The sequence below is a fragment of the Mustela putorius genome, unplaced genomic scaffold (assembly GCF_011764305.1).
Source record: "Mustela putorius furo isolate JIRA1106 unplaced genomic scaffold, ASM1176430v1.1 tig00003962_pilon_pilon_pilon, whole genome shotgun sequence".
Lineage (NCBI taxonomy): Eukaryota > Metazoa > Chordata > Mammalia > Carnivora > Mustelidae > Mustela > Mustela putorius.
The window spans coordinates 23,735,537-23,762,739 of NW_025422106.1; the positions used below are offsets into that span (position 1 = coordinate 23,735,537).

General features: G+C 51.0%; 3 protein-coding genes across 4 annotated transcripts in view; all 3 read right to left on the reverse strand.

The window, feature by feature from the left end:
- Window positions 1-1,088: 1,088 nt before the first annotated feature.
- SCARF1 (scavenger receptor class F member 1) lies at window positions 1,089-13,184 on the reverse strand. Its single transcript, XM_045070264.1, has 11 exons — window positions 12,738-13,184; window positions 12,354-12,415; window positions 11,999-12,100; window positions 10,610-11,135; window positions 8,186-8,404; window positions 7,590-7,718; window positions 6,695-6,798; window positions 5,844-5,964; window positions 4,456-4,577; window positions 4,228-4,371; window positions 1,089-3,570 (listed from the first exon to the last, which is right to left on the reverse strand). The coding sequence occupies exons 1-11, from the start codon at window positions 12,950-12,952 to the stop codon at window positions 2,711-2,713; spliced, it is 2,604 nt and encodes an 867-aa protein (XP_044926199.1). The 5' UTR covers window positions 12,953-13,184; the 3' UTR covers window positions 1,089-2,710.
- A 147-nt stretch (window positions 13,185-13,331) lies between these two features.
- Window positions 13,332-17,338, reverse strand: LOC101680843 (Rab interacting lysosomal protein). 2 transcript variants are annotated; one of them, XM_004746873.3, is made up of 9 exons: window positions 16,751-17,338; window positions 16,584-16,677; window positions 16,399-16,505; window positions 16,053-16,286; window positions 15,673-15,803; window positions 15,169-15,291; window positions 14,107-14,190; window positions 13,748-13,834; window positions 13,332-13,716 (listed from the first exon to the last, which is right to left on the reverse strand). In XM_004746873.3, the coding sequence occupies exons 1-9, from the start codon at window positions 16,976-16,978 to the stop codon at window positions 13,527-13,529; spliced, it is 1,278 nt and encodes a 425-aa protein (XP_004746930.3). In that variant the 5' UTR covers window positions 16,979-17,338; the 3' UTR covers window positions 13,332-13,526. The 2 variants fall into 2 exon arrangements, with proteins under 2 accessions (XP_004746930.3, XP_004746931.1); XM_004746874.3 differs by having other exon boundaries at window positions 13,332-13,834; window positions 15,673-15,800; window positions 16,751-17,329.
- A 443-nt stretch (window positions 17,339-17,781) lies between these two features.
- Window positions 17,782-27,203, reverse strand: part of PRPF8 (pre-mRNA processing factor 8) — a 35,762-nt gene continuing 26,340 nt past the window's right edge. The window contains exons 32-43 of the mRNA XM_004746869.3: window positions 26,930-27,121; window positions 26,287-26,524; window positions 26,022-26,150; window positions 24,080-24,193; window positions 23,825-23,998; window positions 23,325-23,518; window positions 22,301-22,540; window positions 22,059-22,200; window positions 18,781-18,921; window positions 18,500-18,639; window positions 18,197-18,399; window positions 17,782-18,116 (exon numbers count right to left, since the gene is read on the reverse strand). Of these exons, the coding sequence (XP_004746926.1) occupies window positions 17,962-18,116; window positions 18,197-18,399; window positions 18,500-18,639; window positions 18,781-18,921; window positions 22,059-22,200; window positions 22,301-22,540; window positions 23,325-23,518; window positions 23,825-23,998; window positions 24,080-24,193; window positions 26,022-26,150; window positions 26,287-26,524; window positions 26,930-27,121 (2,062 nt within the window). The 3' untranslated portion in view covers window positions 17,782-17,961. The remainder of the gene's footprint in view (window positions 18,117-18,196; window positions 18,400-18,499; window positions 18,640-18,780; window positions 18,922-22,058; window positions 22,201-22,300; window positions 22,541-23,324; window positions 23,519-23,824; window positions 23,999-24,079; window positions 24,194-26,021; window positions 26,151-26,286; window positions 26,525-26,929; window positions 27,122-27,203) is intronic.

Consider the following 27,203-nt stretch of genomic DNA (forward strand, 5'->3'; position numbering starts at 1 on the left):
TCCCCACAACAGCTCTGGGAGATGGCCAGGTCCCCATTTCAAAGTCCCCAGTTGAAAAAACTGAGGTTTTAAATACCATTTCAAAGTCACAAAACAATTATTATCAGAACTGATATTTGAATCCAGGGCTATTTGAATGAAATTCTGGGTTTCTTTTTTCGGTGTTTTTGTCAAGGGTGTTAAAGCCCCAACACCAGAACTGCTGACAAATCATAAAGAAATAAAACCACTAGAGTACCAGAAGAAAAGGCAGATGATTATTTCACTAGTTCAGGGTAGAGAAGGCCTTTCGACTAAGCATTTGAAACTCACAAGTCAAGGGGTGCCTAGGTGGCTCAATGGGTTAAGCCTACCTTTGGCTCAAGTCATGTTCCCAGGGTCCTGAGAAAGAGCCCTGCTTTGGGCTCTCTGCTTAGCTCAACGGGGAGTCCGCTTCTCCCACTCCCTCTGCTGCTCCCCCTGCTGGTGGGCGCGCAAGCATGCGCTCTCTCTTTCAAATACGTAATCTTAAAAACAAAACAAAACAAAAAAACCCTCAGCAGTCAAGAAGAAAAAGACTGTCTAAAGGGGCCCCACCCTAAGAGGAAGCCACCCTTAAAAAAGGATTTTGGACCACTCTGCAAGGAACCCTCCACCCTTTCCCTTGTGACAAAAACCTGATTGGATGACAGGCGCCGGAGGGTCAATCAGCTCAAAACAGAGGGCCAACAAGCCCATAAAAACCCCTAGACTTAGAAACTCCCATGGCAACCCTCTCCTGTCCCCTACCTCCTTAGGAGCTTTGTACTATCACTTTGCCATTGCTCAATAAACCTTGCTTTGCTGCCCACCAAAAAAAAAAAAAAAAAAAAAGACTGTCTAAATTAAAATTTTAAATTTCTATAGAAAGAAGAAAGAAACTATTAACAGCATTAAATCACCAATCACAAATGGGGCAAAGAATTAATATCCTTGATATACATAGACACTTATAAATCAATGAGGAAAAGATGAACACCTCAGTTGAAAATCGGGGAAAGAACATAATCAGATAACTCATAGGAAAAAAAATAATTATTAAAGACACGAAAAGAAGCTCAACCTTAGAATAAGCATAGAAATTCACATTTTAATGATACGATTTTTTGATAGTTAAAAAACAAATGTAAAAAACCCTTTTATCTGTACAAAACTTTTAACTTCTTAAAAAGTTTTAGCATGTTATCACTTTATTATTTCTATCGTGCTAAGATAATGAGATACCATTTCAGCCTATTAGACCAGGTGTGCGGAAATAGATCTTGCCATCATTTGTGAGAATACAAAACCATGTAACTTTTTTGGAGGGCAATGTAAAGTGCGTGCCCAAATATTTAATGTCTTATCCTATCACCCAGCAATTCCACTTCTAGGAATCTCTTCTGCAGAAAAACATGCACAGTGCAAAAAGAAATATGGACAAAATAGTACACTGTGTCATTTATTGCATCAAAATGATTAGAAACAACCCAAATCTCCACGGGTAGGGGAATGGTTTAAATAACCTGTGTTTTTTCCACATGATGGAATTCCATGTAGCCATTTTTTTAATAAAAAGAGGTAGCTTTACATTTACGGACATCAAAATATAACCAAACTGTATTGTTAAGTAAAAACACAAAGTGTACAACAATATGATCTTTTGTCTTCATGTGTCCAGAAAAACATCTGAAAGGAAAGATCTGAACTGTTCACCAGATTCTCTGAGCACTGGGATAGAAGGGGAAGCTGCTGTTTCTGTACTGACTAGGTAATTCAAGTATGTGAGAAAAAAATTTCAAACAAGACCAAAAGACATTCAGAGACAAGTTAAGTCTGGTCCCTCCCCTGTCCCTCAGGTTCCTCTGAGGAAAAGGGAAATCTCTTTTTTACTTTATACATGTCTATAATGTTAGTACTTTTTAAAATTTTTCACAAAAAACATTGTTTTAATATTTTTTAAAAAATCTAGTGAGAAAAGTAAAAAGAATGTTCACTAATGACAATTTACAAATAATACAAAAGTTTAAGAAAATAAATATTAGCTACAATCTCATCTCCCCCCCCCCAAAAAAATGCCATTTGATGCCTCTCCCTCAAAATTTTTTATGCACATACATCCTTCAGAAAAAAAAAGTTTGTAAAACAATCACAAAATATACACAAAGTGGGAGAATTCTAAACATGTAGCCTGAAGCAAAAAGAAATGAAATTTATAAAAAGACACCTTATTTTTTACACTTAACAGTTGAGCATAAACAGTCTCCCCTATTTCCCATATTAAATATTCTTACACAATGTGATTTTTGTGGTTGTTTAGAGACCTATCCTAAGCAATCTTTCTTTAACCAATCTTTTGTCATCATTTAGGTTGTTTCCCATTTCAGAAAAATGTTTTGCAAATGGAGGAAAGAATAGCCTTTTGGGGCAGAGTCTAGGAAAACAGAAAAAAAAGTCCCTGCAGTCATCTCTTTCCCCTTCCTGACTCCACCCCATGGGGTCTCTGCCCAGGCCTTCCAGACCACTCCCAGAGCACTGCCAGGGCCCAGAGCCAATTGGCCTCCAGCTCTGACATTTCCCCATGAAAGGGCAGAGGCTCTGGTCTGTCTTTCCTGGCCCTGAGATCTTTTTCCAGCAAAACACAGTCTGATTCAGGGGCAGTTCAGAAGCCTACCCCTATCCACAGTCTTCCCACTCTCCAAATTCAAGGTTCTCAGGGTGCTGGTAGCCCAGAGATGGGTGTAACGTTCTCATACTGGGGCTCCTCCTGCTCTTTCTCATCAGCCAGCTTTTGGGGATCCTGTTCTTGGGGGCCACTGTCAGGGGTCAGCTCCTGGGCCCTTCCTGAATTCTTGGTACCATCCCCCAGCCCCCTGGCCACTTCCTCTGGCCCAGTTCCTACAGACTCTAAGGACCTAGTAAGCTCTTCATTGGGGGCTAGGCTGGGGCTCTGCTTGGCAGAGCCAGAGGCTAGTCCAGGGCTGCCCTTATTTCGACTAAGGGCCCGGCGTGGAGGCTTGGGGATGGCACTCTTGACCTTGGGCCCTGCCTGGCCTTTCTGGAAGCTACCAAAACGGCGGAGAACAGACCGGACAGGGCCCTCAGATAACTGGGGTGTCCCTGCCAGCATGTAGATCGTAGTCACAGAGCCTGAGCCCTCCAGGACACTGCCCTCAATGGCTTCTACACGCTCAGCCACTGTCCGGCCACCAAGAGGTAGCCGGCGGCGGCCAGTGGCTGAATCCCTGGGGCTGGCAGCACCAGGAAGGGTTTCATCCATTTCTGCTTTCTCTGAGTCCATGGACTCCTCAGCCTCCTGGCTTTCAGGGCCCAACTGGGCCCCCCGGGAGAGCCTCTTGGGCTTTCGGAGAGGACTGGAGATTTCCCCTGAGCTTCGGCGACTCTGTGGGGCAAACTTGGTGCCTTCGGCAAAGGAGACTGACGGCCGTTTGGCCCGGGCGAGGCTGGAAGTGCGCGGGATGGGAAATGGGGTGGAGGCGTCCTCGGGGGGAGGGACGGGGCCTCCAGCCAGGCTGGCTTCTGGAAACTCTCCGTGGGCCACAGTGACCATCCCTGGAAGAGGAGACAGAAGAGGCTGCCTAAAGCTGGGCTTGCCACCCCAATCAGTCCTGTTTACTCAGTTTGACATCTGCTGGGAAGCATCAACAATGGGGTGAGGAAATGGGTGAGGGTACAGAGGCAGGGGACGGCCTATTCAGGTAGACATGACTCCTTCCACACACTCTTCTCACCACTCCTTCCCCTGTGAACTAATGCCACATGCTAGCCAAGCTAAAGCTCTGTCAGTGTGTCACACTCCAGTCCCTCTCACCTTCGGGCCTTTGCGTGTGTTGTTCCCTCTTCCTGAAACACCATTCTCACACCCCTCCTTAGCTGTCACTTGGTTGACTCCTCCTGATTCTGCTAGACTCAACTCCTGAGCCATCTTCCCTGGCCCTAATCACCCCTGACAGGGCTGGATCATGAGCCCCAACTTTTATGTCCCCCATCAAAGCATGTTGACACAGCCTCTGTCCTACATGTTCCCGATCACCACCCGCCAGACAGGAAGCTTGGGGAGACCGGAATGTTCGGTCTTGTTCTTTACCATGTCCCACGGCCAGGAAATGGACCTGCACTCGAAAGGCCACTGGATACATGTTTGCTGAAGGAATAAAGAAGTGGCAGTGGGCAGGGATGCTCAGGGCGGAGCGGGCTGTCGGGGACTACCTTCTTGGGGTGGTACACAGTAGGCCGGGCTCTCGTCTTCTCCAGACTCGGGATCAGAAGAGAAGGAGTCATCTGAGGCCCAGCCGGCCGAGGGTGGCTCAATGAAGCTGTGGTTGAAGGGGATCTCCGGGTCATGGTGAGAGACTGCAGAGGGCTCGGGGTCAGGCACGGAGGTCCACGGAAGACCTTGTCCCATCCCAGCCCCTGACCTTTAGCACCCATACTGACCTGTCACCCAGGGAAGCTTGTGGCTGCTGAAGCTACCACAGGGTAGTGCCGAGCCCAGGCTGCTCAGCGCCCCCCAGACCTGCAGCTTCATCCTGGTCACAGCAGCTCCATCACTTGCTGGCCTGAGGGTACGGGAGGGTGGTCAGTGCATAAGACTACTGGTGGGAGTAGGGTGGGGGCCGCAGAAAAGGGTCAGGACCATCTTAGTCCTGGGGTTAGTGTGAGAGAGGCAGGGTCACAGAGTGACTGTCTACTTCAGTGGTTCCCTTGGGCCACAGAATAAAATCCAAACAACAGGCTTCACCTCTCTGAGCCTCAGTTTCCTCATCTGTCAAGCTAGTGCCTTTCTATCACGCTAGTGCCAGGCACCTGGTGGGGGTTCCCCCAAATGCAGCTTTGTGTTACTATCACCCTTGCTGAGTCCCAGTTCAGCTACATTTCTGAAAGTGCCACCACCTCCAGGAAGCCTGTCCCTGACCGCCCACCCTCCAACTGGAAGCCACGGCTTCACTGTTACCATTCCTCTGACAGCCTTTGTCCCTTTCTGTTCTCGAGTGGAGGTCTTCTTCCCCACGCCCAGGGTCTGTCATCTGTGAGTACCACACAGCACAGAGTAGGAGGATGCTTGGGGATTAGTGCGTGAACTAATACAAGAGCACCAGAGAATCCAGAAAAACAGAGCATGGGCTTTGTGGGCGCCAGTGACAGGCTAGGTCACCTTAGGCCTCCGTGTCCTCCTCTGTGGTTTGAGAACACTAATCCTTCCGCCTGCATGTTCCCTGCTCTGAACCTCCTTGCTGCTCTGAGTCTCCAAGGAACCAGAAATGTGATGAGATTTGGTAAAGGAACAAAGCTCGGTCAAATAACATTCCCCAGCAGTGGGCACCCCCACCTCCACCCCCGAAAGTCCCCCTAATCCTTCCTATTATCTCCTCTTCTCAGAAAGCCGCCATCTCTGATAAACCACCACTCGGACTTTGATGTCACTCTCCTTTGGAGAAACAGGGAGTTGTTGAGGCCTAGTCTCTTCCTGTCCCTGCCCAGCATTGCCCTGGGGCTTCTGCCTTCCCTGCTTTCCTCCTGGGATCCCTGTGAATAAACCCTCAGCAGCTGGGGGCTTTGAGTTGCCCCAGCCTGATGCCCAGTGCACAGTGACGCTGCTCACCCTCCAGCAACTCGGAAACTTGCTTCTGGAAGGCTTTCAAGGAAGGTATGGCCTGGACATGGCAGTGTCCAGGCCATGACCACTGCCAGCTACCCCGTTACCTCGGACTTAAGTGTGTGACCCGGCCAGTCCTTCCCCACCCCCAAAGGGAAACCAGATGCCAGCCTGCTCCCAAACCCCTGTCCCAAGCTGGGGGTGGGGGAAGGGACAGGCCAGAGTTCACCTGTCCTTGGGGTCCAACCGGGCGGCCCAGCAGCAGCAGGCACAGAAAATGAGGCCCAGGAGAAGCAGCAGCAGAGGCACAAGGATGCCAGCTATGAGGGCTGCATCCCGACTGTGGTGCCCTGGGGAGAGGAAGAGAGAGCAGGAGATGGCCAAATATTCTGGGCCATTGTGTTTTCCATACATCATGTTTCCTCTCCAGCTCTGAGTTGTCCCCCGGCCCCCCAGAATCTTCCACCTACGGGTCCCTCCCCTTTTTCTGAGAGATGTAGACTGTATTCAGCTCCCCAAAGCAGCAATCCTGCTAGCCTGTCCCCAGCCTGGGCCCTGGTCTGTTCCACAAGCCCCTGCTCCCACTTATCACATACCTGGTACATATTCCCTTTGTAGCAGGTCTGAGAGTTGCCTGCTCATTTCCTGGCTGCTAGCCTGGTTTCTCAGGAGGCAGGGGCTGTCCTATTTTCAGGGACCCCCAAAGTTAACCATACAGATTTCATGCCTCTGAAGTGAGCCCAGACTCCCTGTCAAGGGATACATCCCTGGAGCCATATAAAGGGCCAGTCTCTCCCTGGTTACTGCCCCCTGCACCTTTCTTCCTTCCTTCCTTTCTCTCTTCTTTCTTTTTAAGATTTTATTTATTTATTTGATAGAGAGACAGAGCGCAAGTAGGGGGAGAGGCAGGCAGAGGGAGAGGGAAAAGCAGGCTCCCTGCTGGGCAATTGGCGGGCGGGGGTGGGGGCTAGGGTGGGGGTGGTGGGAGGGTGGTGCTCCATCCCAGAACCATGGGATCATGATCTGGGCTGAAGGCAGACGCTTAACCAACTGAGCCACCCAGGTGCCCCTGCACCTTACCCAGCTGGCAGGCCCCAGAGACAGGGTTGCAGGGTCCCTCTGGACATTCACAGGGAACAGAGCAGTTGTTGCCATGGAAACCAGGTGGGCATGAAGTGTTGCAGCTATGGGATGATAAGAGACAAAGGCTGAAGGCTGGGTGAGAAGAGTTAGGGGTAGGCGGGGCACAGGGGAAGGTAGATTTCTGGGCACCGCTCCCCACCCCCTGCCACACAGACATCCCTGGACAATGCCCAAGCAGACTCCTCTGACCTCTGAGCCCACATTCTAAGTACCGCTGGCAGTACTTGGGAGAATCCCCTTAGCCTCTAAGCCTGTCTTCCAGAGAGGCCATCCAGAGGCGGCCCCTCGGTACTCAGCCCCCCAGGGTATAATCTTCAGACAAGCTCCACCTCTCCTGATCCTCACCCCTAGCCCATCCAGCACTAATGTGAAATAAGCCAGAGGCCAACGGCATCCAGAGAAAAGTCTTCAGGGTCTGGAGGTCTGACCCGCCCTGCCCTGCTCTCTGGGCCTTGGTCCTCTCCTCTAGAAAATTAGGTCTGTTCCACGTGATTCTACATTCAGTCCTAGAGGTGGAAAACCTGACATCAAAGACATTGACCTTGTTTATGTTTTACCATCTCAAGACCTCAGGGAAACAACAATGGAGTCGGCAATCCTACCCCTAAAGAACTTCTCCACCTCATTAGGGAGCCAGGCCTTTTAGATTAAGCATCACTACTTCTGGAAGATGCGGACCTCATAGCAGGAGGAATAACTTCGCAGCGATGAGCTGAGCATGCTGGGTGGGTGTGTGGAGGGGGAGAAGCCCAGGAAGGGAAGTTCAGGAAACAGACGGCACAGAGGTCTGACCTAGCCCCCTGCTTCCCTGCCAGGGCCCCAGTTCTCTCACCTGGGTCCCCAGTAGCCAGCATGGCAGATACACTCTCCAGTCACAGCATCACAGGTCCCCTGAACACAGGTGTGGCAGACAGAGCTACAGCCCTCCCCATAGGTGCCAGTCGGGCAGGGGTCTTCACACCTGAGGTGATGAGAGACTTGGAATAGGTGGGCAGGGCAGGCCTGGCAAGGCAGAGCCCCCACAGAAGGGTCTTACCCATCTTCCCCCATTCTTCTGGACCCAGGACCCCAACTATCTACTCCTCGGCAATGAAGCTCAGGTATAAACAGGGCCTTGAACCTGGGGCCAAACCCAAGAGGTGACAGACTACAGAGCCTAGAGAGGAAGAAGAGAGCTCAGGAAAAAAAAAGAGAGAGAGAGAGAGAGAGAGAGCTCAGGATACCTGAGTGGTGAAGGAGGAAGAGAACTCTGCCCAGGGCCTCATCAGCCCTCATCTCTCTTCCCTCCCACTTCCCCAGGAGGCAGGCCCCAAAGGCTTTGTGAATTAGTGTACTGGGGGAGGGACCAGCAACTCCCCAGAGGGAGTAGCTGGAACCAGGATCCTGAAGGAAGGTGCACCCCACCCGGGAACAGGCCGGCCCCCTCACCTGGGCCCCAGCCACCCAGGGTCACAGTGTTGACAGTGCCCAGTGTCTGGCTGACAGGCCTCCCCAAGCCGGCAGTGGGGGCACAGCTGTCCACAGCTCTCGCCAAAAGTGCCAGGTGGGCAGGGCTGGTGGCACTGGGTTCCGTTCCAGCCCGGCTCGCAGGACTCACAGCTGCCTGTGTCTACAGAGCATGGCTCCTTGTGCTTGCAGTGACCGCAGCTGGGAAGGGAAGGAGTGCATGGCAGCACTGAGGAGCGGATAGAGGGAGTCCCCACTGAGGCCTCCAGGGACACTGGAGAGCACCCAGAGCACTCAGGCAGGTTTAAACCTCAGTTTCCCCATGTTGTACAGCAAAAAGGCTGGACAGAGGATCTCCGTAGGATTCCAGCCCTCTCCTTCTAACTTCCCATTCTAGAACCTGGCCTTCCTAGGGTCCCAGGGTTACCAAGAACTCCCAGCCCAGCCAGAACAGCCAAGTTACTTTGGCCAACCTTCTCCCCAGTGTTCCTTCCTATCCCTTTTCTCCCCTCAACCCTCCTTTCCCCGCCATCTCTGAGGTCTGGCATGATTGGGACTCAGAGTATCTCCTGTCCCACAAGATGAAAATGCATAAAAATTAAAACATGTCTGTTTTCATCACTATAATTTCAAGTTTATCTTATGTTTAAAAAAAAAAGTCTTCGGGGTGCTTTCCTGGCTCAGTGGGTTAAGCATCTGCCTTCAGCTCAGGTCATGATCTCAGGGTCCTGGGATCAAGACCCACATGGGGCTTTCTGCTCAGCAGGGAGTCTGCTTCTCCCTCTCCTCCCTACCACCTTGTGCTATCTTTCACTCATCCTTTCAAATAAATAAGTAAAATCTTAAAAAAATTTTTTTCCCCAGTTTTTTGTTTTTGTTTTTGTTTTTTTTTAGATGTAACTGTCATACTGCACTGAGTAACTTTAAGGTACACAGCCTCGACTTGACTTACCTATATCGTGAAATGGTTACCACAGTAATTTTAGCTAATGTCCCTCATCTCATGTAGGTGCAAAAACAAAAAACAAAACAAAACAAAAACAACAAAAAAATTTTTTTTCCTTTGTGAAGAGAACTCTTAGGATCTACTCTCCTAAGAAGTCTCCCACTAAGGTTTTCCTTAATCTTAATTTCTCATTGATTCTTTTTTTTTTTTAAAGATTTTATTTATTTGATTGACAGACAGAGATCACAAGTAGGCAGAGAGGCAAGCAGAGAGAGAGGGAGATGCAGGCTCCCTGAGGAGCAGAGAGCCCGATGTGGGGTTCGATCCCAGGACCCTGAGACCATGACCTAAGCCGAAGGCAGAGGCTTAACCCACTGAGCCGCCCAGGCACCTCTCTCATTGATTCTTTAACAGTTTCTTGAAAAGTCTTTCTTTGGATAGTTATCTGGAATCATATGTTTGGATCAGATTCGTTTGTTCATAAAATCAATTTAGCAGATCCGCAACAGAAAGAAAAAGCAATCAAGCAAGCAAGCAAGCATTACAGTGTGTGTATGTATCTCAGGTATGTAATCTATAGATATATACACATTTATATTACATGTAATACGTGAAGCAAAGATAAGTGTATGTTGTCTGGTTAAGCTTTTACCCCAGAGCTGTGTGTGTTGAGACAGACAGAATTAGGTGGGATGTAAAACGCATTTCCTTTTGTTTTGTTTTTATTTGCTTTTAAGTAAGTGCCATGCCCAAGGCGCAACGCCCAGTGCAGGGCTGTAACTCAAGCACCCCCACCCCAACCCCCGTTCAAGAGTCGCATGCTCTACCTACTAAGCCAGACAGGCGCCCCAAAACGCATTTCTTTTTTTTTTTTTTTTTAAGATTTTATTTATTTATTTGACAGAGAGAGATCACAAGTAGGCAGAGAGGCAGGTAGAGAAAGACAGAGGAGGAAGCAGGCTCCCTGCTGAGCAGAGAGCCCGATGCGGGGCCTCGATCCCAGGACTCTGGGATCATGACCTGAGCCGAAGGCAGAGGCTTAACCCACTGAGCCACCCAGGCGCCCCAAAACGCATTTCTTACTGTGCGTGGAGCGGCCCAAGTTTGAAAGCCACTAAGTTTGAAAGGCACCCTGCAATCGTTTTGTCACGCTTTTGTCATGCCCCTTCCTTCCTCTCATTCATCTTTTATCTGCTTCTAACTATAGTTTGCTGGTACTCCTACGGTTTGAGAACAACCAGACGACGAGCTGGGCGAAGCTGGACCTCAGGCTTCGAGGGTCTTTCTCCTCCTTCTGTCCCGTCCCCGTCGGTCTTGGCGGAAAGCACCGGGCCCTGCTATCCCCGCGCCCCCGCCTCTGCCCGGCTTCCCCCCTCCCCCGCGCTCTCGCCCCTGCACCCCCGCACCGCTCCTGCGCGGGGCAGGGGGTGCTCACGGTCGCGCCCCCGCCTCCCGCTCACCTGTCGCGGCAGTGAGGCCCGTAGCTGCCGGCGCGGCAGGGCAGCTCGCAGTGGGCACCGCGGAAGCCCGGCGGGCAGGCGCACTGGCCGGAGGCGGCGCTGCAGCGACCGCGCACGCACTCGCACTGCTGCCGGCACTCGGGGCCCCACCAGCCCGGGCGGCAGACGCAGCGGCCGGTCTCCTGTGTGCACGGGGAGCCATGGCAGGCGCAGCGGAAGCTGCAGCGGCGGCCCCACCAGCCCGGCTCACAGCGGCAGGAGCCGTCGGCTTGATCGCAGCGCGCCGCCGCCGGGTTGCACTGGCACGGGCGGCGGCAAGTGGAGGACCACCAGCCGGGCTCGCAGCGGCACGCGCCCGTCGCGGGGTCGCAACGCCCGTGCGGGCTGCAGGCGCAAGCGAACTCACAACGGCCGCCCCAGCGGTCCGCTTGGCAGTGGCACACGCCCGTGGCCGGCTCGCACTGGCCGTGTGGGTGGCAGGCACAGATCTCACGGCAGTCGGGACCCCAGTACTGGCCGGGGCAGCCTGCAGGGATGGGGTGGGCACGGAGTGGGGAACGGAAGGGGGTCAGCAGGCTCTGGGCCAGACATGGCTCTCCACAGCGTCGCAACCCCCTTCCACAAGGAAGAGGGGTGCCAGGCCCACGCCCAAGAGCCAGAGACAGACCCTTGAACAGGCAGCCTAACCTCCTGGGGCACAGCTCACTTCCTGCCTCTGACTCTGAACTACAAAAACCCTTTGCAGTGGGCCCAGCTTCCTACTTCATACCCCAGAACACACTTAGAGGTCCTGAGTGGGAGAAGCTTTGGTCAGAGTCACACAGAAGTAGGATTTCATCCATGCCCCTGCCTTCCTCTCACGCCCTACCCCCATCCTCCACCCACCCCACTGGAGGTGAACTGAGCGTCCTGAGTGTCGACCCCAGCCCAGATGGTGACTGTGAAGGTCACAAAAAAGCCACATTTGCCCCTAGTGTCTCTTCTCAGCCCTGAGTCCTGCTCTCTGGCCATCCTGCGCACCAAACCCTTTCCCATGCCCTCTTTTCACCAGAGAAGGAAGAGCCGGGCCAGGGTTCTCCTTCCACCCTCCACACATGCCCATTTTGCAATTAACAGGGATAACCAGCGTCTTTTCCGAGAAGTTGGGCAAGATGGTGAAGGGCACACATTAAGAACTGTGGGTAGGGCTTTGTGGATATGGGTAAAAACCAGATGACTCAGGTCACCTTCCAGGAATGCGTCACTTCCCAACTCTGGGCCTCCATCTCCTCGGTGAAGCTTGGAGGGATTCTGGCCCTGCTGTTCTAAGATCACATTTCTACCTGCTTTGCCTCCCCGCGGCCCAGTTCTGCCTAGCAACTTCATCCTCCAGTTGAAACTAGGACTCACGGGAGTTGCACTGGGCCCCGAAGAATCCAGGTTTGCATCGACAGAGGCCTGGTTTCACACAGACTTCATCTTCCCGGCAGGCATCTAGCCCTTCACAGATGGCTGAAAAACATCCCACCCAGGTGGGAAGGATGGTGGCATGGCCAAACCAGGGGACCACTCTGCCCCTCTCACTGGTTCCCAGCACCCTGCCCCCTCAAGAGTCATTCCATCAGGGCTGGGCCCCGGGGGATGTCAGGATGGGCTCCAGCTCTAGGGCTCAGGAGGGGAAATAGGTCCCAGGAGGAGGGGAAGGAACAGTCACTGGGCTATGTCCTCATTTCTTCTTGGGTAGGGATCTGTTCTGGCTACTCACGGATAGTGCATTCTTGATCTTTCTGCCTCCAGCCTGGGCAGCACTGGATATCAGCAGAGGGGCTGTGGGGCAGAGAGGGGTCAGCCGGGGGACAGACTGTCTCCGCAGGTAGATCTCTATCTCTGGCTGAGATGTGGGAGGCCGCCTGAGCCCCATCAGGCAGGCCTAGCCAAGAGTCACAGCTCCAGTGTTCCTAATCCCTTCCCTTTCCTTCCCTGGCCCTCTCACCTCCAGCCTTGCCTATCTACCACCCTCCAGGCTGTCCCCAGGCCCCCTTCCCTTCAGCTCCATGGCCTCTTCCCTCATGTCTTCCTCCTTCTCGGCAATGCCTCTACCCCAGTTCAGCCACCACCACCCCGACCTCAGATTCCCACAAAGACCCACCTGCTGGCCAGGCAGACATGCTGCCCATTGGGGTCCAGCTTGGACTCCTGGGTCCCCTGTGTCCAGAGCAGCAACAGTAGCAGCAGCCTTAGTCCCATGGCGGCCCGTTCAGCCGGAGGGTTTGGGTTAGTCTGGCCCCCACAGCTCCCAACCCCCTCCCTGCTTCCTTCCAAGGCCTTTCCTGAGGAAACCAGTGTGAAGGGGCGGGCTGCCATGAGGCACCTCCCTGAGAGGGGTGGAGGGGGGGAGTTGCTGGGAAGATCAGACACCAGACAAATAAAAAGGAAAGGAAAGCTGTGGTGAAGGCTGAGTGGGTACTATAAGGGCTGGCCTCAGTCTGGAGGGGTCAGGAAGATGAAAAGCCTGGATACTGGGGCACAGGCAAGGGTGTGTGGTGAGACTGGGAGCCATGTCTTTCCATTAGGTCATACTACACAAGTGAGGCCCTCACCAGGAGAAGCTCCCCACCCACTTAACAACCAACAAGACCCTGTGAGGAAACCACAGCCTGCCCCTGGTCCTGTCGGACTTAGCAGGTCCAGCCTGCCCCCCAGGCGGGGGAAGACTGCTAATACACAGACTTGGAGCCATTTCTGGGTATCATGGGCAGCTGCTTTATTATATTGCCTTAGGCTACTCTCACAAACCCTTGGGAGGTAGGTAGTCAGCTCTCCATTATATGGATAGGAAAACTGAGACTCCAGAAGGAAGCAATTTTATCTGACCCTTGAGGCTTGGCACAGAGATACAGGAAAGGAAAGTAGGCTGAGCTCTTCATCATGACCTAGCTCAGGCCAGGACTGGGAAAGAGCCTGGGGAGGGCTGAGAAGAACAGAGCCCTGTCCTCATTTGAGGCCACACACCCACCCATAGCCGGATTCCAAAGTCAGTTCTCTGGGGCAGCTGAGACTTCCCCAGACAAAGATGTTCATCGGGTGCAGAGCAGAGCCAGTCAGGAATTGAGGACTGTGGGGCTGCCCCCAGGCTCCAAGTGGGGTTGTTGTGGGGCCTCCTCTTCTCCCCCTAGCTCACTGGGAGCCATGCTGCTGGTCTGGGCTTCACGGGCCTCTGTTTCACTCTGATAGGACAGGCCAAAGCTGGGGGGAGAACCAAGAGGTATTTTGAGCTTGGATACCAGAGAGGTCAAGGCTATGGGCTCGGGGAGTGGTGAGGAAAGAGGATACAATAGGAAGAAAGGGCAACCCGAAGTACTGAGGAGGGGAAGGGGCCAGGGTCAATGGAGGGAGGGGCATACTTAGAGCTCAGGACAGCAGGATGAATGTCAGTGGAGCAGGAAAGGGGAGAAGAACAAAGGTGGGGCCCCTCCTTCACCCCCACAACCTTTGCCCTTCCTCTTCCCACAACATACAAACTTTGTATTCTGGACTCAGTGGGTGCAGGGTGGGCTCCCTTATCACTGGAGAGCAGGAGCCATGAGCTGTCTTCATCGTCACTGAGGCAGAGAAGAGGAGAGAGGAGATATGGGGGTCATTCATCAAGGCCCTGGGGGACCATGGGAATCCAGCTATGTCCTGTCTTCTGCACAATACCCAGAAACAGCCAAGGGAGAACAGAGTGACTATGGGACCCTCAAGCCTGGAGAGAAGCAGGTGCTAGGGAGATGAAGGAAGGACATCTTGAGGCTTTAATTTGATAGCCTCATAGCAGGTCCTGATGTGCCTGTAATTACATTCTTTTTTTTTTTTTATATATTTTATTTATTTGACAGAGATCACCAGCAGGCAGACAGAGGGAGAGGAGGGGAAGCAGGCTTCCCGCTGAGCAGAGAGCCGAATGTGGGGCTTGATCCCAGGACCCTGAGATCATGACCTGAGCTGAAGGCAGAGGCTTTAACCCACTGAGCCACCCAGGTGCCCCCCTCTTTTTTAAAAAAGATTTTATTTATTTGACAGACAGAGATCACAAGTAGGCAGAGAAGCTGGCAGAGAGAGAGGAGGAAGTAGGCTCCCCGCTGAGTAGAGAGCCCGATGTGGGGCTCAATCCCAGGACCCTGGGATCATGACCTGAGCTGAAGGCAGAGGCTTTAACCCACTGAGCCACCCAGGCGCCCCTGTAATTACATTCTTAACCCCCTGAGAACAAGCAGATCCAGCCAAGAGAGGAAACTGAAAAACTAAGGTGGAGAAGCAGCATTACCAGATTTCTTCAGCAGAAGATACATAGTGAGCATGGCAAGTGCGATCCAGATAGAAGATGTGGCAGGCTGGACAGCAGGCTCAGGGGTGATCAGGCCAGGTTAATAGGTTTAAGAAGTGATTAGGCTAGGTGACAGGCTCAGGGAGGGATGAGGCTAAGGTGGTAGGCTCAAGGGATGACCAGGCTGGGTTAGAGCAGGACCCAGCTGGGTCATCAGGCTCGGCACAAAGAGCAAGGGAGGACTGGCTCAGTGGGAATGGAGGCAGGGACTTACCTGCTCTCTGCCTCCTCTGGGATCCCTAACATCTTGGCCTTGATCTTCTTCCGCTGCTTCTTGACAGCCACCTTCATGGCCTCAACCAGAAGCCCAGGGACCCGGTGGTCTGCGAGCAGCTCCCTATAGAGGAGGGAAAAGGGCAGGGTAAGCCCTGGGAATGCCAACCATTGCTCTCATCCCAAGTGCCTGTGTGTGTTGTTCCCCTTTTTGAAACACTCTGCCTTGCTAACACACCTCATAGGTAGCTTAGATGTTGCCCCCTCCTAGGAATCTTTCTTTGACCACTGCTGTAACTTTTTGTACTACCTCCTCCCGCATTTGGAAGAAGTTCTAGGAAGACAGGAGCTGTGTGATTCATGTCCTCTCAGTGTCCAGCACAGTGCCTGGCACATGTCATTGTGGATAGATCAGTGAACCAAAGAATGAAGCTGGGGACCTGAGGCCCAGCAATGGGTGTGAGTGCGACCCCTGAACTTCCCAGCCCCTGCCCACCACCCTCACCGCTGGAAGTAGGCCAACTCCTCCTTCAGTAGGAACACATTGGCTTTAAGCTCATTCCGCTCCTGAAGGATCTGCTCGAGCTCCTCTCGACTGAAGCTGCACTGTCCTGCCTTGGAGGGGTGGCCTGGCTGCTGCAGGAAGGGCAGGCTTGGTCAGTGGGGGCCTCTACCGGCGCTCCCCTCCACCCCACCATCACAGAGCAAGTGACGGGCACGGAGACTTGGAGGCGAAGGCGCTGCAACAGATGACAGCTGAGCGTGGGAGCAGGTGCCGGCCACTCGTGTGCCGCCTTCCGCCTTCCGGGTGGACCTGCTACGCAGCACAGAAAACCCGAGTGCCCACCAAGTACCGGACCTGTGAGTACGGTGATGGGCACTCACCGGGTCCTCAGGGTTCCCCGGGGCTCCTGCGTCGGCGGTGGCCCGCTCGGGCTCCTGCCTCTGCTCGTACCCGGAGCCCCTGGTCCGATCCCGCGTCAGCTCCACGGCCCCCTGGCTCTGCAGTTCCCACTCCCTCTCACGGTCCCTCGCCGCGCGCAGCTGAATCTGTACGGCGGCCAGCTTGTGCCGCAGCTCCGCGTTCACCAGTAGGAGGCGCTGCAGCTGCTCCTGCAGCTGGAGGCGGAGCAAAAGAGGAAGTGGGCGGGGCGCCGACTGATGAGCTAGGGAGCGCCCCGCTTCACGCCCTTCGCCACGCCCCACGCCCTTCGCCCCGCCCCGCCCTCACCGCCTCTGTCTCCTGGCTGCGCTGCTGCAGGTCTCGGTTGTGCGCGCGGAGCTCGTCCCGCTGGCGGTCGGTCACTTCCTTGAGCTGCCTCAGGAGAGCGCGCTCCTCTGAGGAAGGGGCGTTCTTAGTCGAGGCCTGGGGAGGAGGCCCTGAGCCGGCCCGCCCCGCCCGTTGGCCGTGCTCACCCTGTGGCCCGGAGCGCAGCTCTCTGCGGAGGCGCTCGTTCTCCTCCCGCAGCCGCCGCAGCTCTGCTTCGGCCTGCTGCGCGGACACCTGCAGCTGGGGAGGCCAGGCGGTGAGGGCTGGACTCCCACCAGCCCTGGGGGGGGCCAGGGGAAAGTCGGTGACTCACTGAGTCTGGGTCCGGCCCCACCGCAGCCTTTTCCAGGAGCTCCAGCGCCCGCACCACGAGCGGCACTAGCCTGGCCGCCGCCTCCGGCCCGAAGCGGCGCGCCAGCTCCTTCAGCTCTGTGCCCAGGGCCCCCGCTAGATGGTACACGAGCTCCGCGGCCGTCCCTGACCCCGCGGCCACCCGAGGCCCGCAGCTGTGCACCCCAGGCACCGCCTTCCTGGGCTCCATGTTCCCTGAAAGTTAAGGGCTGCGACAACCCCCGCCCCCTCCAACCCTCACTGGGGCAGGAAAAAGCCAAACAGTTTCCGGCCCAGGAAGCAGTTTAGGGCAGTAGAGGGCGGGGAAGAAGCGACAGAGGAGGAGCGATGAAGAGAAAAGGCTTGGGGAAAGAGGTAGTGCACTGGGCCCCCTGGGCCCTGTCCTGTTCAAGCCCCCAAGGTCACAGGAAGCGGGACTGCCTACTTCCAGCCAGGCGTCCAAGAGCTGAGGCACAGGGCTCTAAGTGGTCACTTTTGTCAATCCCTCCCCACAGGCCCAGTCCAGGCCCCACCCCTGTGTCTGGAGTCATGAGGCCCAACTTGGCTGCCAAGTACTACAGGCAAAAGGTGAGGCAGGAGGGATGTCATTGGCCTCAGCCAGAGACATCCATCTGCCCAGCCACGCGCCTGTTTTCCCAAGCACCAGTGACACAAAGCTTAAGAAGCTAGGCTGGGCACCACAGCTGCCGGGGGAAAAAACTACAAGCTTCCAGACTCAGAAAATGGGAGCAGCCACTCCAAAGGATGTTGAAAGGAGTGATAGTTTGCAAATATTTTGAAGGGAAGTTGGTAAATATGGTCAATGCAGTAAGGGTATGAAAACCCAACCCCACCCCAGTTCTCTGAATCTAAGGGATACGTGGTCCACAGCCCCTGATTAGGCGCCTTCTACCCCTTTAAGGCTGAGGCCAGCTGTGAACAAGTCCAGCTTCTTCCATCTTTACAGTCAGAATTTGGGCTCAGGGACAAAAAAACCCCAAAAAACTCCAAAAGTCCTATTTATACAAAATTTATTACTATATTTTGCTCAGGACTACAAGCCACCAGAAATCAATAATACAAGAAGCACAAATAGGGGGAAAAGGGGCCAAGCTGCTGAATGTCACCAGCTTCTCATTGGGGGTAAAAGGCTCCAGTCTTTGGGACGTCTGAAGCAGGGAGAGGTGAAGACAACTAGGCATAGAGGTCCTCTCGGTCTGCAGAGTAGACCTCGCCTTCTTGCAGGAGCGCGAAGTTGAGGAAGTGGGAAGGCCTGTGCACCTCGTGGTAGAACTCTTTAGGATTTGCCAGCTGCAGCTCATACTTCATGTTGGGATCATGCCGGACACCTTGTGGAAGAAGGAAAGGGCCACTGTTAACCAGGTGCATTGCCTCACCTAGCCTGAGTACCCAGTGCTCTCCAACTTACCCATAAAGTTGTAGTTCCATGAGGACTGGGCAGGAACCATAAAAAAGCCAAGGAAACGGTCTGACAGCAGCATCTGGACCCTTTCATAATGTGAGGGTAGATAGCCCTTGGGATTGTTGCCCTTGTCTGTGTTCTGGCGACCCCATTCATAGCCACTGGGCGTCAACTTATAGGCGGTCAGTGTGCAGGAGCCTGGTGTGAAGCTGAAAGAGGGATGAGGACAGAGTCAGAGCTCAGGCTACCATTTCAGGCCCTGTGCTGCAATGCCCGCCCTGCCATACTTCAACAGGGCCCAAAGCCTACCTGCAGGTGATGATAATGGTCTTTTCACCATCCCAAGATGGGTTGTCAGCCATGATCTTAGCATGGGTAGTGACATCCTGGGGTGACAGCTGGGGGGATTCATTGGGCTGAGTGTGGATCCATCCTAAGGGTTCCATCTCCTATAGGCAAAGAGAGGTAAAAAGCTATTTGGAGCCCTATCCTATCGGCAGTAAGCAATCACTTACGTAAAAGTAACATAGCTGCCTTCCCTCCACCACTCTGACAGAAGAAAGCCTCCATTCTTCTACACCTATACTGACCTTGAGGTACTCATGCTGGGGCAGCTGGCCAGGCAGGTGCACGGTCTGGTGAGTGCCCCACTGTGGTACCATTACGATGCAGCGGATCTCCTTCACCTGGGGGTTATCTGGTGGGCTCACTCCATACAGGTATCCTGCAATCTAGAAACAAGGGGATCAAGAACCAAAATGATTCTTAGTACCATTCTAAGACTCTGGGCTGTTAGACCTGTGTTTCGTTCCCTTCCCCAAGAACAAAGAATAGGTCAAAATGTGGTCAGAATTACCTGGGGTGCTTGTTCAAATGTAAACATGGACCTCATCTCAGACATACCACATCAGAATCTCAAGTGGGGTCCAGGAATCTGCATAGTATAATCTATATAGTATCCGTAAATAAATGACCCAACACTCAGCTCATGAATTTTCACAAGCTAAATTCATCTTTCAATCTACCACTAAGTGGTATTTTGTTTTTTTAACTTTTAAATCTTTTTTTAAAGATTTTATTTATTTACACAGAGAGCGAGATCACAAGTAGGCAGATTGGCAGGCAGAGAGGGGTAAACAGGCTTCCCACCGAGCAGAGCCCAATGCAGGGCTCAGTCCCAGGACCCTGAGACCATGACCTGAGCCAAAGGCAGAGGCTTAACCCTCTGAGCCACCCAGGCACCCCTCCACTAAGTGGTATTTTAAATTTTACACTGCCATCAACAAAGTAAAAGAACCTGTGTTCCTATAAAATCACACATACAGAATACGAACAATCTTTTCAAATTCACCAACCTGAGGTCACAAATTGGTTTTATTCAATATGAATTACCTGATTATTTGTAAAGCTGGGCACCCTTTAACCGACTGAGCCACCCAGGTGCCCCGGGATTGTCATTTTTACTATACATCCTGAAGTGACTGCCAGGCTTTGGATTACCAGAGACTTGAATAAGAATCTAAGAAAATGCAAGCAACTCATTTGACTGACAAAGCTGATTCCTGAAGTCTTTTCACAGTTTTAAGGAGAAAGGAAGGAGAAGAGGTGATGTGGAGTATATTTCCTTTTGGGAAAGTGGTCCCAGTGAGCAAACCTCCCAGTGGTGAGGGCGTGGTGAGGATGTGGCGACTGCTTTCTAGGACCTCAGCTATATGGAGCAGCCTCTCTCCCTGCCCATCCCCATGGCTTCACACATGCTTGGTTCTCCAGTTTTTAACTGTATTTTGAGAATTGTGTTATAAATAATTTATCCCCCAAATTAAAAATGTTTTTCTTTTAGTTAAAAAAAAAAAAAAAAGCTGGGCACCTTTTCATTTGCCATCTGTTGCTCCGTTTCTGAACTACCTTCAGATTTTTTTTTCTTAAAATTTTATTTATTGTCAGAGAGTGCACACACAAGCAAGGGGAGCAGCAGGCAGAGGGAGAAACAGACTGCCCCCTAACAAGGAGCCCCATGCAGAACTTGATCCCAGAACCCTGGGATCGTGACCTGAGCTGACGGCAAATGCTTAACCGACTGAGCCACCCAAGCATCCCTACCTTCAAATTCCTTGCCTAGTCTACAGTTATGTTTTTATTTATTTTCAAGATTTTTTTTTTTTTTTTTAATTTAACAGACAGATATCACAAGTAGACAGAGAGGCAGGCAGAGAGAGAGGAGGAAGCAGGCTCCCTGCCGAGCAGAGAGCCCGATGCGGGGCTCGATCCCAGGACCCTGGGACCGTGACCTGAGCCGAAGGCAGAGGCTTTAACCCACTGAGCCACCCAGGTGCCCCTATTTTCAAGATTTTATTTGAGACAGACAGGCAGCACACAAGCCAGGGGGTGAGGGAGAAGCAGACTCCCCACTGAGCAGGGAACCCCACACAGGGCTCCATCTTAAGACTCTGTGATCATCACCTGAAGTCAGATGCTCACCCGAGTGAGCCATCTTCTGTAATTCCCTATTCTAGTTTCTAATCCATCTTATTTTAGAATTATGCAAATATTTTCTTCCTGTTTTTTGTATGTCTTTGTCAAACACAAGTTATTACTTTTAATTATGGTTCTGGGTTTTACATCTTAAGAACGCTATCCCCGGGATGCCTGGGTGGCTTAATTGGTTAAGACGCTGCCTTTGGCTCAGGTCATGATCCTGGGGTACTAGGCTCAAGTCCCACATCGTGCTCCTTGCTTGGCAGGGAGCCTGCTTCTCTCTCTGCCTCTGCCTGCTTGTGTGCTGACAAATAAATAAACAAAATCTTTAAAAGAAAAAAAAAAGAAAAAAGAACGCTATCCCAACACTAAGGTAATCAGTACTTTCTTCCAATACTCTACCGCTTAGTATTTTACATGCAGATCTTTACATGCATTTTTTTTTCATGTTGTGAACCAGGGGTCTGATTGTTTCAGTATCAATGTAGCATCCTTAATTCTATAGATCTGATACATATTTATTTTTTTATTTTATTTTTAAAAAGATTTTATTTATTTGACAGAGATCACAAGCAGGCAGAGAAGCAGGCAGAGAGGAGGAAGCAGGCTGCCTGCTGAGCAGAGAGCCCGATGTGGGGCTCGATCCCAGGACGCTGGGATCATGACCCGAGCCGAAGGCAGAGGCTTTAATCCACTGAGCCACCCAGGCGCCCCCTGATACATATTTATTATACCCACATGAATCTGTTTCTGATTATTTGCTATCCTCTTCCAATAACTTTTGGGCCAGTACATCATTTTCATAATTGCCATAGCTTTATGATGCTTTAAGATTTGATGGGAGCCAAAACATTTCCTGCTATTTCGTTTTGTTTTGCTTTAAAGATTTTCTTTATTTAGGGGCACCTGGGTGGTTCAGTTAAGTGTCTGCCTTCTGCTCGGTCACGATTCTGGGGTCCTGGAATCAAGCCACACACTGGGCTCCCTGCCTGGTGGGGAGCCTGCCTTTCCCTCTTCCACTTCCTCTGCTTGTGTCTCCGATCTCACTTTCTCTCTGTCAAATAAATAAAATCTTGAAGAAAAAAAAAAGGTTGTATTTATTTGTTTGAGAGAGAAACAGGGAGAGTAAGAGAGAGAGAACACGAGTAGGATGAGGGGCAGAGGGAGAAGCAGATTCTCCTCTGAGCAGGGAGTTCAACATGAAGCTTAATCCCAGGAACTCCAGGATCATGACCCAAGCTGAAGGCAGATGCCCAACTGAGCCACCCAGGTGCCCTCAGCCATTCTTATATATATATTTATTCATCCACGAATCCTGAAACCTGCACCTTAAGTTCTAGGCAATCTCAGGTGAGTTTTGGGCACGGACTATCTCCTAGTTGAGGACATTTACCTGGGCCCGAAGGTCAGATATGCAGATAAACTTCTTAAGCACATTTTTGGGAAGGATATAGGTATAACCGGTCTCTTTGATGTCATCAGATGAAACATAAATATGATTGGTCCTCAGGTGAAGGTTGGCAGCAGAGATGGCTCTAAAAATGGTGGGGAATGTTAGCATTTCTCTGGCTAGCACCACAGGTATTATCAGTGGGCACTGCCATCCCTAACCCCTCCCATCCCTTATAGTAGTACCTAACCCTCCATTCAGTCTTGGAGGAGAAAGTCTGGGTCTCATAGTTGCTGGTGGTAGAAGTAATGATCTCATCGCCATGCTTGTTGACAGTACGAGTCTGTGTTGCTGTCAGCTGTGACTGTTCCTTGGTCTGCTTCTCAATCTCCGCTATCTGCTGCCGCTGCTGCGATGGTGCCGAGATCTCCATACCCAGGATGATGTCTCGAATTTCTGATTGTGTCAGCGATGCCACATTCACACTGTGGGGACAGAATTATAACCATCACAAGATCCCTTGCCTTCAGTCAATTATGTCCAATGGCAAGAGTGTAACTTGGTAAGACAAGGGACCCCAGACCCTTACCCCAGATAATCCTCAAGTGGCATTCGTAAAGGAAGTGTGACATCGAGATGTACTAATACTGATAAGATTTATCACAGCCCAGGATGGCTCTGTTCATGTACACCTTTTAGCCATGCTCAAACCTCATCAGTATCTAGACATTCCTCTTTTCTTTGACAAAAAGTGCCCCAGTTTATCAGCACAATTCTTAAAATCAGAAACCCTTAGAACATGTTCTCAACCACAGCTAGTGTTGCCAGTCACCTTAGGTAAACATGGAAATCTATGGACATTTTTATTTTTGGCTGCACAGTGAAAGGGAGGGGGAAGGAAGGTGTGTGTGTGTGTGTGTGTGTGTGTGTGTGTGTACGCGTGCGCACGTGCACACATGCACACGCTATTAGCAATGGTACCTGGGGATCCAGGATGTTAAAAATTCCTGTAATGTATGGACAGTAAAGAAATGCCTTGCTCAAAATGGCAACATGAGAAATACCCTAGAATCAGACTAAAGCCCCGAAACAGACATTTTTTACATTATTTGAAGACACTGCCTTCCTCTTTTCTACAGCATTCCCCAGGACAATTACTTGAGAAATTTCTGAACCTTAGTGTTCCCAAAATACCCAGAAACTACATACTGAACCATTCATTTCACTCTTTTAGGATCTTCCATCTGTCTCCCCAGCACCATTGCTTACTTGTTTTTCTTGCCATAATCAGCCAAGATGAGATCTTTTAGCTGCACCTCCACTTTGATCCACTCCTCGTCAGTCAGAGTGGGCCAGATGTGGTGTGGTTCTGTAATAGTAGTCTTGTCTGGCTTCAGGATCACCTTCGCCCGGTCATTGTTCACATGCAGGGCACGCAGAATCAGGATGAGACGGGAGAAAGCCTGAGAAGAGATATGGCAGCAATGGGGAAGAGAGGGGAGGTCAGCCACTAGATGTCTTCCCCCTTTCCTTGATTCTATCCTTTCAGGGAACCCAGAAATTGATTTCAACCTCTAAGATGCAGCCTTCCTCTCCTGCTCTCAGTCAACTTTATATGTGGTGCACAGAGCTGCTACCTCATCCACAAGCTGAAGATGTGAAAATGGCCTCATAGGGGTCCTGGGAAAAAGCTAAGGCAGGCAGAGGATTGTCTCATGGCCCCAGACCCATCCTCTTAGAATGACCCTCTTTGTTGGGTGGTTTCCTACCGTGTAGGATGAGATAGTCTTGAGCCAGTCATCGTAGAGATTGAAGAGAACCATCTGGGGTTCAGTGGCTTTAAGGATGAGGTCCCCAAACTTTTCCACCTTGAGACAGGCCTGGAAAGGTAGCTGGAGCTCTGATCCCTTGATCACAATATTGGGAAAGTCCAGCAAGTGCACCTGAAACAAGATCAAATCCAAGATTAGAAACAGAGCCTGCAGGTCTCAGACCTTCTCTCTTCTACCTCAACCACCTCTCACCTCCAATGGGTCCAGCATGCCCTTCCTGGTGACAATGATCTGCTTGGGCTGCTCCTCCACAGGCAGAGATCGGATGAGGGCAGCCACTTCCTCAGCTGTCTTCCATTTAGCCAACTAAAAAGAAAGAGGGGAGGAAATGGAAAATGAGTTTCTACCATCCCAAAGTCAACTAGAACAAAAGCTCCTAGTCTTGAAATAATCACTCTATGGAGTGCCTGGGTGGCTCAGTTAGTTAAACCTCTGTCTTCGGCTCAGGTCATGATCTCAGGCTCTCTGCAGGAAGCCTGGTTCCCGGCCCGCCCTCCACCCCCCCCACCTGCTTCTCTACTTGTGATCTGTATCAAATAAATAAAATCTTAAAAAAAAAAAAAATCAATCTATGTTTCTGTTGCGCACTGCCAATGAATGCTGGGTACTTGGAAATGCAAAAAAAGTGTCAAATAGCCTTGCCCAAAAGGCTTTTCAACCTAGCTGGCCAAAAAACCTCATACAAGATATACCACGATGCAGTATTTAATTACATAATATATCACAGACAAAAGAGATTAAGGCTAAAGATCAAAAAAAGCTACATAAAGAAACAGAAAGACTTTATTTAGAGACAGCATGTATGCACACAAATGAGGGGAATGGCAGAGAGAAAGAGAATCTCAAGCCGACTCCGCACTGAGTGCAGAGCTGGATGAGAATCTCACAATACTGAGATCACAACCCAAACCGAAATCTACAGTTGGACCCTTAACTGACTGAGCCACCCAGGCGCCCCACTCCATAAAGAAAAAAGTCTTAAGGAATGAGTAAGACTGGGGGCCTGGGTAGCTCAGTCGTGATCCTTGGTCCTGGGATTGAGTCCCACATTGGGCTCCTTGCTCAGCAGGAAATCTGTTTCTCCCTCACCCCCTGCCCATGCTCAGTCTCTCTCGCTGTCAAATAAATAAAATCTTAAAAAAAAAAAAAAAAAAAGAAAAGGAATGATAAGACTGTGATTAACAGAGTACACAGAATTGAGTTCCTTCTATAAGGAAGATATAGAAGCAAAGCCACAGAAGTGGAAATGAACAACAGAGTTTGGGGACAGTAGGACATTGGATTGTTTGCAAGAGCAAACAGGTGTTTTTTTTAATTAATTAGAGATCATGGACACATTGGGGGTGGGGGGAGACAGAAGGTGGCAGGGACCCTGACTTACCCGGGCACCATCCAGGATGGTGGGATCATGACCTGAGCTGAAGGGAGATGTTCAACCAACTTAGCCACCCAAGTGCCCAGGAAATAGGTTTTAAAGGAAGAGAAACCATAGTTGGACAGTTTATAACCCAGCCAGGTATCAAGTGTCTAGGAAACCAAAGAAGAGTTAATTCACCACGGCGCCTGGCAGCTCAGTGGGTTAATAAAGCCTCTGCCTTCAGCTCAGGTCATGATCCCAGGGTCCTGGGATTGAGCCCCGCATCGGGCTCTCTACTCAACAGGGAGTCTGCTTCCCTTCTTCTCTCTTTGCCTGCCTCTCTGCTTACTTGTGATCTCTGTCTGTCAAATAAATAAATAAAATCTTTAAAAAGAAGAGTTAATTCACCAAGAAGGGGCTACCAAAGGCTTAGAGGTAGAAATTTGGTAAAAAGTGATGTTTTAAGAATATTTGTTCCCTTTAGAAAGATGACTTTTGGTTGCCTTAAGACAGGTTAAAGATAAGAGAGTCAAGAAACATAGACCAACTGTAGGTAGTGAAGGACCTCACACACTGCTAGGCCTCCTAAAGAATACTTCCCAAGTAATTCAGAGAAAAGGTTCAAATGAGATACCTTAAATCTCTCAAACAGAAGCAGGAAGATGCCACCCTACCTCTACCGTCTTTCACATCCCCCCCCAAAAGAAAAAGGGGTAGTAGAAGGTAGAAAAAGGGGTAGAAAACGTTTACAACTTCTCTGTCCTTTAACTGGCTCACCTGCCCCAAACGCTTCTGTCCAGCCCACACAGACGTGTGGATTATCTTGAGGAAGAGCTGCCCTGTGCGTGGATTGAAGATGAAGATGGCCCCATTGATGGGTTTGGTGGTCAAGTTCCCTTCAAAGGTCTAAAGAATGATTACATCAATTAGCACTATCTAGACACAATCATATTGCCTTCACCCCAAATGTACACATTTGCCTTAGCACCCTCCCACAGGCATATATAGAGCCCCACATCCCTACCTGGCTTCTAATTCTCACCTTGTGGATAGTCACTCTGTAGACATTAGTGTCATCCACAAACCAGATGATCTGGTTGGAGAAGAGCTCACCATAATTCTGAGAGGACAGATAGGGCTCAGTGGGCTCAGATGAATAGAGCTGCAGCCCCTTGCGGATCCGTTCACGTAACACATACAAGGCAGGGTTTGCCTTCATGATCTTGGCCATGGCCTGCTGTATGAGAGGCTTGCTGCCTGGGAACCAGTTTCCGTAGGCACTATTGAGAAAAGCAGAGTGAAGACCAGACTGGCAGCCTCAGGGACAAGGCAAAATGAAACTCCAGAGAAAGAAAAGACTGCTGGCCAGGCGGATAAGGGTCTGCTCATGGACACTAAAACACACACATATATGCTCAAGTGTGCCAGCAGGCACCCCAAGAGGCCCCATACTTTAATGTGCATGTGTTTTTTAGTTTGCCAAGGTGGCACTTTCTTTTTCTGGTCAAGTTTTCTGGGCCACTGACATTTTCTGGGCCTCTGTCGTACAACTTTCAGTGATCTCAAAATCTTGAGTTCAAGCCCCATGTGGTCATAATTTACTTAAAAAAAATTTTAATTAATTAAATTAATAAATATAGTATGCAGCTGACAGAAAATAGACATGCTTCTGAGCACCAACTTACCTGTGCAGATTGTATGCCAGGTCAATGGCAATGAGCACACCAGTGGGCGAAGGGTAAATACTCATGTTGTCTGTGGTGTAGTCCAGGAACTTGGCCCGGGCATAGCGTTCAATGTCATGGGAATCATAGTCCCCCCAGCGCAACTGGATATCAATCCAATACTTCTGAGTGGTGGTACTATCCATCACATCCCTGTGGGCAGAAAGAGGTCAGGAATCCACGCTTCCAAGAAGCCACCAATATCATCAATGAACCACATGAACTCTCAATCACT

What these genes read in the sequence shown, in the direction of transcription:
- SCARF1 (XM_045070264.1), bottom strand. Translation starts at nt 12,952, where the DNA reads ATGGCAGCCCGCCCCTTCACACTGGTTTCCTCAGGAAAGGCCTTGGAA. An exon ending in AGATCAAGAATGCACTATCC is followed by an intron (nt 12,101 to 12,353) that starts GTGAGTAGCCAG and finishes GATGTTTTTCAG; the next exon opens with CCATCTGTGAAGGGCTAGAT. An exon ending in CAAGCTTCCCTGGGTGACAG is followed by an intron (nt 4,372 to 4,455) that starts GTCAGTATGGGT and finishes AGCCCTCTGCAG; the next exon opens with TCTCTCACCATGACCCGGAG.
- LOC101680843 (XM_004746873.3), bottom strand. Translation starts at nt 16,978, where the DNA reads ATGGAGCCCAGGAAGGCGGTGCCTGGGGTGCACAGCTGCGGGCCTCGG. An exon ending in GCTGCGCTCCGGGCCACAGG is followed by an intron (nt 16,506 to 16,583) that starts GTGAGCACGGCC and finishes CCCCTTCCTCAG; the next exon opens with AGGAGCGCGCTCTCCTGAGG. An exon ending in GAGTTGGCCTACTTCCAGCG is followed by an intron (nt 15,292 to 15,672) that starts GTGAGGGTGGTG and finishes CCTCCTCTATAG; the next exon opens with GGAGCTGCTCGCAGACCACC.